Here is a 12043-nt window from a genome sequence, read left to right on the forward strand (position 1 = left end):
ACGGCTCATACAGCCAGCTAGTGATCACAGGGCGAGTCTACTTTGGCTGCAAGCTCGTGAAGACATGCATGCTCAAGGACTCGAGTAGCAAACAGCGAGTAGTGCAAGATGATCGCGTCGTACAGGGTAAAAAAAAAAAAGTCTCCGCAAGCTCCATCCATGAGCTGCTGCTGTACCTAGTTACTGCTTGCTGCAGTAGTGCTACGGATAGTAATCAACAGTAAGAGACCGGGCCCACCGGCTGGGCAGCGACGAACCTCGTCATCCATCCCATCCATCGGGGGAATGATGAACATGAGGCGAAGCACTGAAGAAAAAATTCTGACCCCTGTTCCCCGGGTGTCGAGTCAAAGTCTGACAGGGAAGGGAAAGCAAGAAGAAAAACCCTCTCCGCCGCCCTGATTTCGACAGCGTTCGATTGGCTTGCCTAAAGTCTCCCCACTCGCGCATTTCATCACCCCCACCTCACCGCCCACCAGTTACTTTTTCTTCAACGTCTGCAAAATAAACCCAGACTGACGACTCAAAAGCCTCATCTGCATCATCGCAAACCTGCACCCTTTTGTCGTCCAACGGCTTCTGAAACTTCCTCTTACCTTTCAAAATCATTGCCACTCAATCAAGCTCGCTCTAAAAACCAATGTAAGAACGGTCCTTTTTTCCAACCTTGACAATTCGCCCTGCTGCACAATGAACACGCTTCTGTGTGTGTGTGTGTGTGTGGTTCGCGTGTCTTCGTTCCCAGCCAACTCCTATTTCGATTCACGCTCCAGTCGGTCACAACTGTACTCTGAGCTTGCACGCCTCACCTAAATACTCAGCTCCTCTCGCCTAGCCTTTTCATCTAATCCATACGAAGTGTGTTTTTGCGACTAACAAAGATTGCTTCCTTTTACCCCGCAACAGCCTGAACAAACCAATCTACAATCGACTGCCTTTGGTCTGATCAAAGGCAAAAACTTCCACCACGGCTTCCAGGGCCGTGTTCTTCGTCTCCGACCAAGATTTTAGCCACCGAAAGACCTTTCACATCATCAACTCTCGGCCTCCTCCTGCCTCTGCTGAAGTCGCCTAAGCAGCCCGAGCTTTTTTTGCTTGATCTGCACTTCGACAACCACGTCCCCGAGTTCCACCCCTCCCATCAGCTGCCGCATAGGACGAGCTCTAAGGCCCTTCCTCTAACCGAGGGAGAGTCGAGGAAACCTCGTCAGGTCATTCCGGGAACCGCTTGCTACTGCTTCCGGCCTCCCTAACACAATTCAACAAACCCCAGTAACCTACCAGTCTTACCGTCTCTCAACGACCGACATAAACTCATCCCCTTCTCAACACCCCATAGAACTTCAGGGATATGGTTATGGCAACTGCTCTCACCGATCGAATCACTCCAGTCGACTTTAATCATATCAATTTGAAGAAGACCACACCCGGCTTCTTGGACCACCATCAGAATGGCGAACTAGTGTCCAAGGCTATGATCGGCGGTGCTCTCCGCCACCGTGTGGAGAGTATCGACCCTGAATTCTGTGACGCCGGTGACGAAGACACATTCTTCGTTGCCGACCTCGGTCATGTGTACCGCCAGCATCTTCGCTGGAAGAAGAACCTGCCCCGCGTCAAGCCCTTCTATGGTAAGTCACTGCACGCCATGTTCCCGGCCGCGATGACGACAAGATGACTGACTTGTTATTTCTGTGCCCTTCAATAGCCGTTAAGTGCAACCCGGACCCCAAGGTGCTCCGGCTGCTTGCAGAGCTCGGCAATGGCTTTGACTGCGCATCCAAGACGGAAATCAAGCAGGTGCTCGACATGGGCGTTGACCCCTCTCGCATAATCTATGCGCAGCCTTGCAAGACCAACTCCTACGTTCGCTATGTGGCCGCTGAAGGCGTGCGCCAGATGACCTTTGACAATGCCGACGAGCTTTATAAGATCGCCAAGTTGTTCCCTGACGCGGAGCTTTACCTGCGCATCTTGACCGATGACAGCTCCTCCCTTTGCCGTCTTAGCCTCAAGTTTGGCGCTTCTCTCGATGCTACCGATGGTCTCCTGTCTCTTGCCCGTGAGCTTGGCCTTAATGTTGTCGGTGTCTCGTTCCACGTCGGCTCGGGCGCATCCGACCCTCTTGCCTTCCTCAAGGCTGTTCGCGATGCCAACTTTGTTTTTGAGCAGGCTGCTGCCCACGGCTTTGACATGAAGACCCTCGACGTCGGGGGTGGATTCTGTAGCGATGAGACCTTCGAGGCCATGGCCGGAGTTCTTCGTGATGCTCTTGACGAGTACTTCCCTCCTCACCGCGGCGTTTCCCTGATCGCGGAGCCTGGTCGGTACTTCGTCTCGGCTGCCTTCACCATCGCCTGCAACGTCATTGCTCGTCGCACTGTCGAGGACCCCAACGGAAGCGGGAGCGGCTCTCTTGCAGCTGCCCCTAGCTACATGGTCTACGTCAACGATGGCTTGTACGGAAACTTCAGCAGCATAATGTTTGACCACCAGCATCCCGTCGCCAAGGTCCTGCGCTCCTCTGGCAACTTCCTCTACAACACCGCCGAGGCTGATTCTCCTGCGTCGCCTTCTGAAGGTATCGAGTACTCGATCTGGGGTCCTACCTGTGACGGCATCGACCGCATCTCGGAAAGTGTTCGCTTCAACCAGACCATCGACGTTGGCGACTGGCTCTACTTTGAAGACATGGGCGCTTACACCAAGTGCTCGGCCACCCGCTTCAACGGTTTCTCGGACTCTCACGACGTGATCTACGTCTGCAGTGAGCCTGCTGCTCGGGCCATGATGTTGAACTACATTTAGACAAGACGCAAGACCTTTCGGCACTTTTGGCATTTAGTTTTGATTCGTTTGGTAATCTGCGATCAGTTTTCTTCCATTTCGGTTTTATCGTCTTTAATCTTGGCAAATGCATCCTCTCATGCCATAGCGTTACAAAGCCCCAATGGTATAGATTATATAAACTCTGGCGGAAGAAAAAAAAAAATTCTGGCTTTTCTCCATGTTTCAAAAAGATTCTAGATGAATTAGAATTTTAGAAATACTTAGATATTATACAAGTCGGTATACAGATCCGAAAGGCTGCAGCGTCCGTTGTCAGTGCAACCAGTAATGTCGAGTTCATCACGTATGTGCAATGGAAAGGCTTCGACTTTTGTCCTTGCAGAAGTTCCTTCATGTCTAATTTCATCGGATCTGTCGACACCTCGGCTTGGGCTATCTGCCTCAACTCAAATTGCCACCCATCAGTCTCAAGCCTCGCTGCCCGGGGCTATTATGAAATTTTCCCGTCAGGAGACAACAGCGTCTCATAAAGTGGTCACGCTTCCGATCCCGACTCATCGTCCTCATCGTCCTCATCACTGCTCCCTTCCTCTGTGTCGCCGCTGTCGTCACTATCGACGTCGTCATCTTCTCCGTCCACCGCCTCAAAGCCATAATCGTCGTGAAAGTGCGATAGGGGCTGGATCTGGGTCTTGTAGCCCATTGTCTTCAAAGCTTTGTCGATGGACTAAGAGTTTTGTATGTATTTATGTGTTAGTAAGGGTTTTTACATTTTTCATTACTAGGCTTTTAACCGGGATCTTGGGGAGATTTTGCAATCACCTCTTGCGACAGGGGCGCACACGTCACGACGACGTTGCTGGAGCCAGGTTTGAACACAGGCATGATAACGTCGTTGATGACGCTTCGGATCTGTTCATGAGTGACGTGACGGACGGCCGCCATCATTTGGCGGCTCCAGTCAGGGTCCAAGCCTCGAATGACGCCGATCATGTAGTTCTGCTGCGCAGCGGCAGCCATGGTAGACTGCTCGTCAGCAAAGCCCATGACAATGCCAGACACTGCGCCCTCGATCAGATTCTTCTCGAGCGGAGCTTTGCCAGTCGCGATTGCCTCGACAGCGGCGCGGCTGGCCTCAATGGCCTTTGAGGCGTCGGGAGAGCGATAGACCTTGTAATGCAGAAGGCCACAGTCGAGCTCTCGGCTGAAGGAGACGCCATAAGCAAGACCGTTTCCACGCACTGCGTTCCAGAGCGGGCCCTCAGCGGCCTCTAGGTAGCCAACTGCCACCATGAAGGCGGGTAGGCGCGGGTCCATGTATGACGTGAAGCCCTTGGTCGTGCTCACGCCATAAGACGAGTCGAGAGTAGTCATGGGAACGATGACAGCGCCGATGGATCCTGGGTTGCGGCCCTCGTCATTAAGCATACTTTCGGGCTTGACAATGGGTATCATATCATTTGTTTTTTCATGAGTCTTGAATGCGTCCGTTAGTGTATCCCACGTTGCTACCGGATTGTCAAGCTTGGTGACATCGGCGGTCACAAGCACACGAGTGTTTTCGAAGGTGAACAGCGTCTTGCGAAGCTCCTCGAACCACGATATGACAGTATCGGGATCCTTCTCGAGTAGTTTCTTGAGCCTGCGTAAATACACGGCCTTGACGAGCGTCCTCTTGGATGTAGGCAGCGAATTCTTTGACGAATGCAAGCCCATCTCCACCTCGGTAGACATCTGTTTGCCGTCACGTTTGTACTCTGGGATATCGGCAAGTGCCTTAGCCACGCACGCCTTGATACGCTGTGGGTCGAAGATGCTATCAAAGAGCATTGTACGGATCCATCGGACGATCGTGGCGTACTTCTCGGGCTCGATCTGGAACTGAAGGATCATACTCTCGTAGTCACCAATACGTGAGCCGTAGCTAAAGTGATAGCTAATGGTGTCTTTCTCCAACTCCATGACCACATCTTCAAAGTCAACCTTCTTGCCATCTCGCATAATAGGGGTGTTGAAGAAGTTGTCGCTAAAGAGTGAGAGTAACGGCATCAGCTTTGTCGCTGCCGGTGCAGTTCCGATGTGGACAGTTATATGGACAAAGTTGCTCGGTACGTCCTCGAACTGCACAAAAAGGGGCTTGCCAGACTTTGCGCCGTCTATATGCTTTTGTGCCGAGTTAGATGGTGTACCAAGGGTTCGGGCTTTGCCAGACCGCGCAGTTTTGGATTCGATGAAGTGGATTGATTCTGTCCCAGGAACAGGCCATTTGTCAATGACAGATTCCGGTATTGGAACCTCGTTCTTCTGTTTTGCAGCCTCGAGACGTTCCGCAAGCTTCTTGAGGCCCTCGGGACCGAGCTCTTGCTTCCTCTTGGCAATACGCTCCTCCTCTGCTTTCTTGAGCTTGTCTGCAAGCTCCACAGATGGTTTGCCCAGGATGGAGATATGGTTGGCGTCTGAAAACCACCTCCTCAGGAATTCGCGCCATTGCTCATCTGTCCACTGGTCTAGAACGTCATACTCGTCCAGGGTCTCCATTTCCTTTAGGGTTGAGCCGTCTCGTTTGCCAAAGAGATAGTCGTTTATAATATTGTTTGAGTAGAACTGCTCAGAGGCCTCGGCGTGGTACTTGACCTGTCTTTTCTCGCGGCTGATGCACTCTTTCATGTATTTCATATCGAGAGGTTTCCCGGCAACCTCTTTCAGCAAAGATATGAGTCTCTGCTCAACAAAAGCAAGCTTCTCTGTTGCAACACCGGTCGGTTCAAACCAGATGACCGTATTAGGTCGGGCGTCCCACCAGTAGCCAATGGAGCTTGCCAGCTCCTCCTTTTCCACCACGGTGTTTTCAAGCACAGAGACAGAGGAGCCACATAGGTAGGTGAGAAGTACGTTGAGGGCGGAGGATTGCACAATATCGGTACAGCTCGGACCGAAGAAGGCAATGATGACCTCGCCCGTTGACTCGTCCTCCTCGGGAAACTCAACTGTCTCAACGACTGTTTCCTTGATTGCAGGTGGCTGGGCAGAGTCGATCCAGGGCCTGCGAGAGCGGTTAGTCAATGTTACCCTCGGCGCGGAATATAAATGCCATATCAAGACTGATCCTTGGACCCAGTGAAGGGAAATCATACCGCTGGAATGGGGTGTCAAGAGACGGTATCACATCTGCAATGCTTTCTTCAAACTCATCCAGGATTCGAAGGAGGTTTTCGTGGTCTGTCTCTCCAACAATTATCAAAGCCAAGTTGCGTGGCTGATACATGACCTTGTGGAATTCGCGGATCCTCTCGGGGGTCAAGACCCTCAGAGCCTCCATCATTCCACCTGTCTCGTAGCGAAAGCCAACATTCTCGGGATAGAGAAGTCGCTTGGCCCGTAGCGACATGAGCTCTCCGCTTGTGTTTTCCAATGCCTGCATCTCCGAGTATACAACACCTGCATCATTGCCTTCGCCATCAACGTGGTGGACTTCGGTAAGGCAGCCCTCGTCGGTGATAGTGGGGACAATAACGTGCTCCAGGTATACGGGTAGAATCTGGGCAAAGCCATCCCAGCCCGCAGACTCCAAGGTGTATGCCGTATGGTCGACAGCAGTCCAGGCGTTGGTGCCTGAGTAAGCCCGCGAAGCAAGCTTGTCGAGTAGACCTTTGTACTGGTAACTACGAGAACCCATAAAGACCAAATGCTCTAGGGTATGGGGGGCACCGGAATCGTCGAAAATCTCGGTTGCTAGCGTGAAATAGCCGTTGACCTTGGGGCCTTTTCGATCGGCCACAACGACCTGCATGCCACTTCTCAGGGACTCATATTGAGTGATAGTCGCGGGAGCATAGTCGGTTTGAAAGCTCTGGATCTTCCGGAACCGCGGGCTCCCTGATCCGCCACCCATTGCTGAGGATAAATGGGATGAGATCTCACTGAAGAGTCTGGAAGCCATCTCGTTAGCTGCATTGCTTGGGTATTGGCGATTTGAGAGGGCTGGATATCAGTGGGTGGGGACAACAAAAGAATCCGGAAGCTGTAGGCATTTGGTGGTCTGAGAAAATGAGCTACAGTTTTTTGTGTGGTGCAAGACAACAAACGTCTTCAGCGGCTCAATGGAGTCACAATGACGAGGCAAAAACAGTCTATCTGTATGACCATTTGGAAAGACTGGGGCTGCCTCCTAGACTATACGGCAACAAATCGTACCCAGTCTCATCTTCGATGCGTGCACAGGCAACAGCAATCAAACAGATGACAGCAATGTTGATAATCCCTTCGAGCAACGTATTGACGAGTATCTTCCTGAACCGGTCCTTCATGCGGCTACGGGCCTCTGAACGAGCCAGCAACTCGGCCCTAGACGAGTTGCTGACCGGAGGACCCAGTTTTGCTCGTCCTCTCCGTTCTTTGAGGCCAGGAACGGGATTGAAAGTCTGGGTCTTGACATTTTTCGCCGTCATGGACGGGTCTATTGCGTTGACCATCCGGAAATTCGGGAGACAGAAAGAAAGAGCGGCGGGTGCCAGCAGGGGGTGTATATAACATATATGACAAAGTGCAACACAGAAATGCTAGAAGGGCGTGTGGGACAAGAAAAACAAACCCAGCGGGCAATCATATGATGTTGGGTGATTTCAGTCAAGAACCAGCTAACCACAAAATGTGGATGCATGAGAACAAATGATCAATGGAAACTGGACAAGACGTTACTTTTGAGGGGTGGGCTTCTTATCCTCTGTGGCCCATACCTTACCTTGCTTGTACACTTGCGGCTGCCGCCAATGCCCTGATTTTGGAACGAAGGCCTGGGTGAGATATAATGGTGGGCAGTCGAAGCCCAATGAACGGCACAGCTAAGGCCGATCTACCGTCTCCAGCTTACGCTTGGGGGCTGACCTTGCGTGAAGCTTCCTGCGCGTGATGGCGATTCCGGTCTAGTCCGTTTGAGGGGGGTGTCTTGATAAGAGCAACAAAATATTTATTTTATTTTGTTTGTCTTCAAGTTCGGGGGCGTTCGCTGGTAAGGCGTTTGTTCTTTGGCCCAATTGGGCGGATTAAGATACCGGGAGACTGTTGTCACACTCTCTTTTCTCCAGGTCAAACGAAGCTTTAAAAAATAGCTGTGGTAGTTCAGCTGAGAGTAGTGAGGCCGTGGAGAATAGATGAGCCTGGAAACTGCTGTAAATACCCGACCTTAGTAACACCAGTTTCTGAACTCGACCATCTCAGGCAAGATTCAATACCTATAAGTTCAAGAAGTTAAGGGAGAAGGGCATTGGTGCGACCCTTTCGTTATAGTTTCGAGGCGGTTGCACCGACAATCAAGCAGTGGTTCTTCCTACCAGCAACTGCACTGCGTCGGTCCTTGTTCTGCAGGCTGCTGGCGCAAACCGCCTGGACCTGGAACGCGGGGATGCGAGGGGTCTTTTTTCACTATCACATTTCTTATCTGCAGCTTCCTATTGGCTATTGGGACGGGGGCTGGAGAATATGTCTCCATCTGGGATCCACAAAACAAGCTGTTAATTGCAACTAACCGTCAAACGTCATTGAGCGGGCGGACAAGCACAGGCAGTGGACATCGGAGCTCGACGTCGCGTGGCTTTAGCGGACCCCTGCTCCGTTCCGCTACGTCGTCGGCTTGCGAGACGCAAAAACAGACGACGACTTTGAGACTCTGAGCGGCTCCAAGTTCGAATATTTTGGCAACAAAGCCTGCCGATCTGCACCATTGCAAACTACGATTAACAAATAAAGAAGGCATAGTACCTCAAAATTCCGAAGAACTCTCAGCAAAGTCACAAAAGCATCTCCCATACTATCACACGTCTTGATGGCCACGTACCGCACCGCTGGCACAACGCCAGATTCCAATGGACTTGGTCCGGTACTTGTCCGCTTCACCACTGAGAAGGCCTTCCCTGATGAGACAATATCCTCGCTCAAGATCAAATCTGATGAGCTGCCAGCTGCAATCAAAGCACTAGACGGTGCCAAGGCGAAACTTCAGGTACGGTTTTGGGGGCCTATGGTGCTCTGACTTCCTACTGGTAGTAGCTTCCAGACTGACTAGTCAATCAACATCCTGCAGCAAGATATACATCAAGTCAACCAGGAGACCGCAGACGACGTTAACACTTGGTACAATAATGCCAAAGTGCTCCAGGACGACATCAACCGCTCGAAACAAATCGCCAACGACATAATAAGGCAGTCTGAGGAACCTGAAACATCTGGCAAGACGGTCGAAGAAGCAGAGGCGAGAGCCGCATTCCTCATCCGAGAGTTGAATTACAACGATGAACTTATACAGACTCTGAGGGCCATCAAAGCCATCAATACCGTTCTGGATGAAGTGGAACAGGCATGTGCAGAAAGGCGCATAGTGGATGCGCTAAGGCTTCTTGAACGTAGGCATGAACCACCTCGAACAGGGGGCAGAGATTCCAACTATCTAGACTCGGGATGATAAAGCTGACATTCATGCTCTGCTAGAGTCATGGGCAAAGTTGGATAGTGTGTCCAATATCGGCTCCACCAAGGCTATTAAACTCTTGAATGTTCGTGCATTTGAGCTCAAGTCGGATGTCCACCAAGTCTTTGATCATGTGTGGAATTCCCTTGTACATTTGGATGACACCAAGAATGAGCTGTCAGTGCAGCAGACTTGCGATGGTGAGTTTTTTTTGCCAGCATGGAACTTCTGATATCATGTCCAGTTAGGCCATTGTATCTAATCCCATCACTTAGGCGAGCCCATGAACCTCTCAGATGCTGTCATTGGCCTGAAGGCCTACAAGGAGGTCGACAAGCGGATGACTGACCTTTGGCTTGGGCTTGACCGGTCAATCATTGGCCCACGGATGAACCTTCGCGCCAAGACCCTTCCTGCAATCAAAGTTGGGGAGGTGAGATCAGAATTTCAACCAAACTGTTTCGATCTGTTTGCTGACCTCATTGTTATCAAAGCATTCGGTCCAGGCAACAGGCCAGGCTGACAAAACAGTCAAATCACTTTTTTCGGATCTCACGCAAATACTTGAATTTCTCGCAAAAGTGCTCCCGAGCGATCTTGTGCAGTCCATATCGGCCGTCATGATGCCAGAGGTGACGACAAGGCTAGTTCATGTATGGCTGGATTCTGTGGTGCCATCTTCTCTCGCAGAAATGGCCGAATTTGAACCAGTCATAGCTTCAGCACGAGAATTCTGTGAATCTTTGCTAAGACTGAAATATGAAAGCTATGGTGAGCTGCAAGAGTGGGTTGACAGCGCTCCAAAAGTATATCTTGCAAAGTGCCGGGCAGCAGCTTTGGATTCAGTGCGGGTGAAGCTCACAGGTGGTAAGTTGTCTCAGAGGATGTTGTGCAATGCGAGAGCGGTGGGGTCTTTTTATAGACTAAAGCTGACATTACCATCAAAGGGCTTGGACCTTCGAAAGAGGTTGAGCGAGTAGAGACGCAGACGGTGACCAGGTCGGAAGGCAAAGAATTGGCTGCAAGTGGCCCATCGGCGGCGGTTGCCGTCGCATCTGATGACCATGGATGGGACTCGGCGTGGTCTGACCATGAAGATGAGGCGCAAGCCTCAGAGGCCTCGATAATCAATGCATCTTCGACGGTAGAGCCGGAAGACGATGGGGCCGACGCCTGGGGCGCCTGGGGTGACGACGATGACGTTCAGCAAAGCAAGCCCTCGGATTCTACAGCAGATACAACAGACTCAACACAAGTACCAAATCCCGCCACTAAAGAAAGTGTCAAAGAAGAAGCCGGCAATGATGAAGCAGATGGCGCGGATGCTTGGGGTTGGGGTGACGAGGACACCACTGGTGACAGCGGAGCCGTTGCTCAGCCTGCGTCTCCGGTAGCTTCAAAATCCCAGCCTGCTACCAAAGGCGGGCCCAGCACACGCGAGATGACTCTGAAAGAGACATACTACATCTCATCAATGCCAGATCCGGTTCTTTCTCTTATTTTTGCACTTATCGAAGATGGTGCTTCGCTAACGCAGGAGAGGTATGCAAACGAAATTCTCCTCCTTCAGCATATGGACACTAACATCAAGCTGGCTATTCTATAGCCACCAGAAAAGCCCGGTTGTTGCCGCTGCGGCTGGCCTCTTCAGTGTGCCGACGCTTGTGCTGGCAATGTTCCGAGCAATAGCACCATACTATTATACATCTGAGGTTGGCGGAAATATGTGAGTGTTTGTTTTTGGCTATGCATGCGCCTACCAGTGTCGTGTATGTTTTGCGAGCACCTGCTAACCTTCTTTACTCCAAGGTATCTGTACAATGATGCATCGTATCTCGCAGAGAAGCTGGGAGACTTTGCCTCCAGTTGGAAAGCCAGGGATGACTTGACACCTCGAGCCCGGAATATGCTCAGGATAGAAAACGACATCAAGGCATTGCAAGGGTTTGCAAATCGAGCGTATAGCAACGAGATGAATACCCAAAAAATGATTGTCAAAGATCTTCTTGGCGGTAAGTCTAGCCCATCGGAGCACAAAATCGACAATTTCTATTCTACTATGCGCGTTACTGACTATTTGAGATGTGCTGGTATGCAGGCGAGCAAAGTGTGATGCAGCGAAACTTTGTCGAAGCAGCTATAGACCAGGTCAGATCAATAGCTGGAGCCTGGGACGGTATCCTGGCCAAATCAGCATGGTTCCAGGCTGTGGGCTCTCTGGTTGATGCTGTCTCTACGAAGGTCATCAAAGACGTCATGGACATGCCGTCCATCGGCGCGGATGAGAGCTACAATATTGCCAGCATGATCGACAAAATCACGGGACTCGATGACCTCTTCCCGCCGATCCGTACTGCCGAGAGCGAAGCTGAAGGGAGCTTCGAGATTCCATCTACATCCCAGTACGTTCCATCTTGGCTACGTCTCGGGTACCTATCTCAAGTGCTGCAGTCCAACCTTCGCGATCTGCGATACCTGTGGATCGAGGGCGAGCTGAGTCTGTACTTCACATTGGAGGAGGTTCTGGACCTTATTGATGTCAGTTTCGAGGACAACTCGAGGACACGTGAGGTTGTCAAGGAGATCAAAGCCAACCCTCAGCCTATTCAGATATAATTTCGGTGTGTTGATGGCGAATAAAAGGACGCAGCCTGTGTAGCAGAACAAACAGCGACGCTAAAGCATGTGCGCCTACTGTTTGCGCCTGTCAGTTTCTCGCAACCTTTCAAAAAAAAAAAAAAAAAAACGATATGGGACTCAGTGAGTGATGACAGATGTAATACTTGCGAA

The 12043-nt window shown here is 51.1% G+C and overlaps 3 protein-coding genes across 3 annotated transcripts; 2 read left to right on the forward strand and 1 right to left on the reverse strand.

Moving 5' to 3' along the window:
• Positions 1-690: 690 nt before the first annotated feature.
• On the forward strand, positions 691-2808 carry PpBr36_07024 (uncharacterized protein; the record flags this gene model as incomplete). The annotated part of the gene is made up of 4 exons (XM_029894163.1): positions 691-704; positions 953-1211; positions 1340-1631; positions 1709-2808. 4 exons carry the CDS (start codon positions 691-693, stop codon positions 2806-2808), a joined length of 1665 nt encoding a protein of 554 aa, XP_029748620.1.
• Positions 2809-3325: 517 nt separating this feature from the next.
• PpBr36_07025 (uncharacterized protein) lies at positions 3326-7262 on the reverse strand (the record flags this gene model as incomplete). Its single annotated transcript, XM_029894164.1, has 4 exons — positions 3326-3517; positions 3613-5833; positions 5925-6719; positions 6985-7262. The coding sequence occupies 4 exons, from the start codon at positions 7260-7262 to the stop codon at positions 3326-3328; spliced, it is 3486 nt and encodes a 1161-aa protein (XP_029748619.1).
• A 1349-nt stretch (positions 7263-8611) lies between these two features.
• On the forward strand, positions 8612-11869 carry PpBr36_07026 (uncharacterized protein; the record flags this gene model as incomplete). Its single annotated transcript, XM_029894165.1, has 9 exons — positions 8612-8788; positions 8870-9188; positions 9274-9453; positions 9529-9686; positions 9748-10120; positions 10201-10795; positions 10860-10979; positions 11063-11265; positions 11352-11869. 9 exons carry the CDS (start codon positions 8612-8614, stop codon positions 11867-11869), a joined length of 2643 nt encoding a protein of 880 aa, XP_029748622.1.
• Between the last annotated feature and the right edge of the window lie 174 nt (positions 11870-12043).

This window comes from Pyricularia pennisetigena, chromosome 1 (genome assembly GCF_004337985.1).
Source record: "Pyricularia pennisetigena strain Br36 chromosome 1, whole genome shotgun sequence".
Taxonomy (NCBI): Eukaryota; Fungi; Ascomycota; class Sordariomycetes; order Magnaporthales; family Pyriculariaceae; genus Pyricularia; species Pyricularia pennisetigena.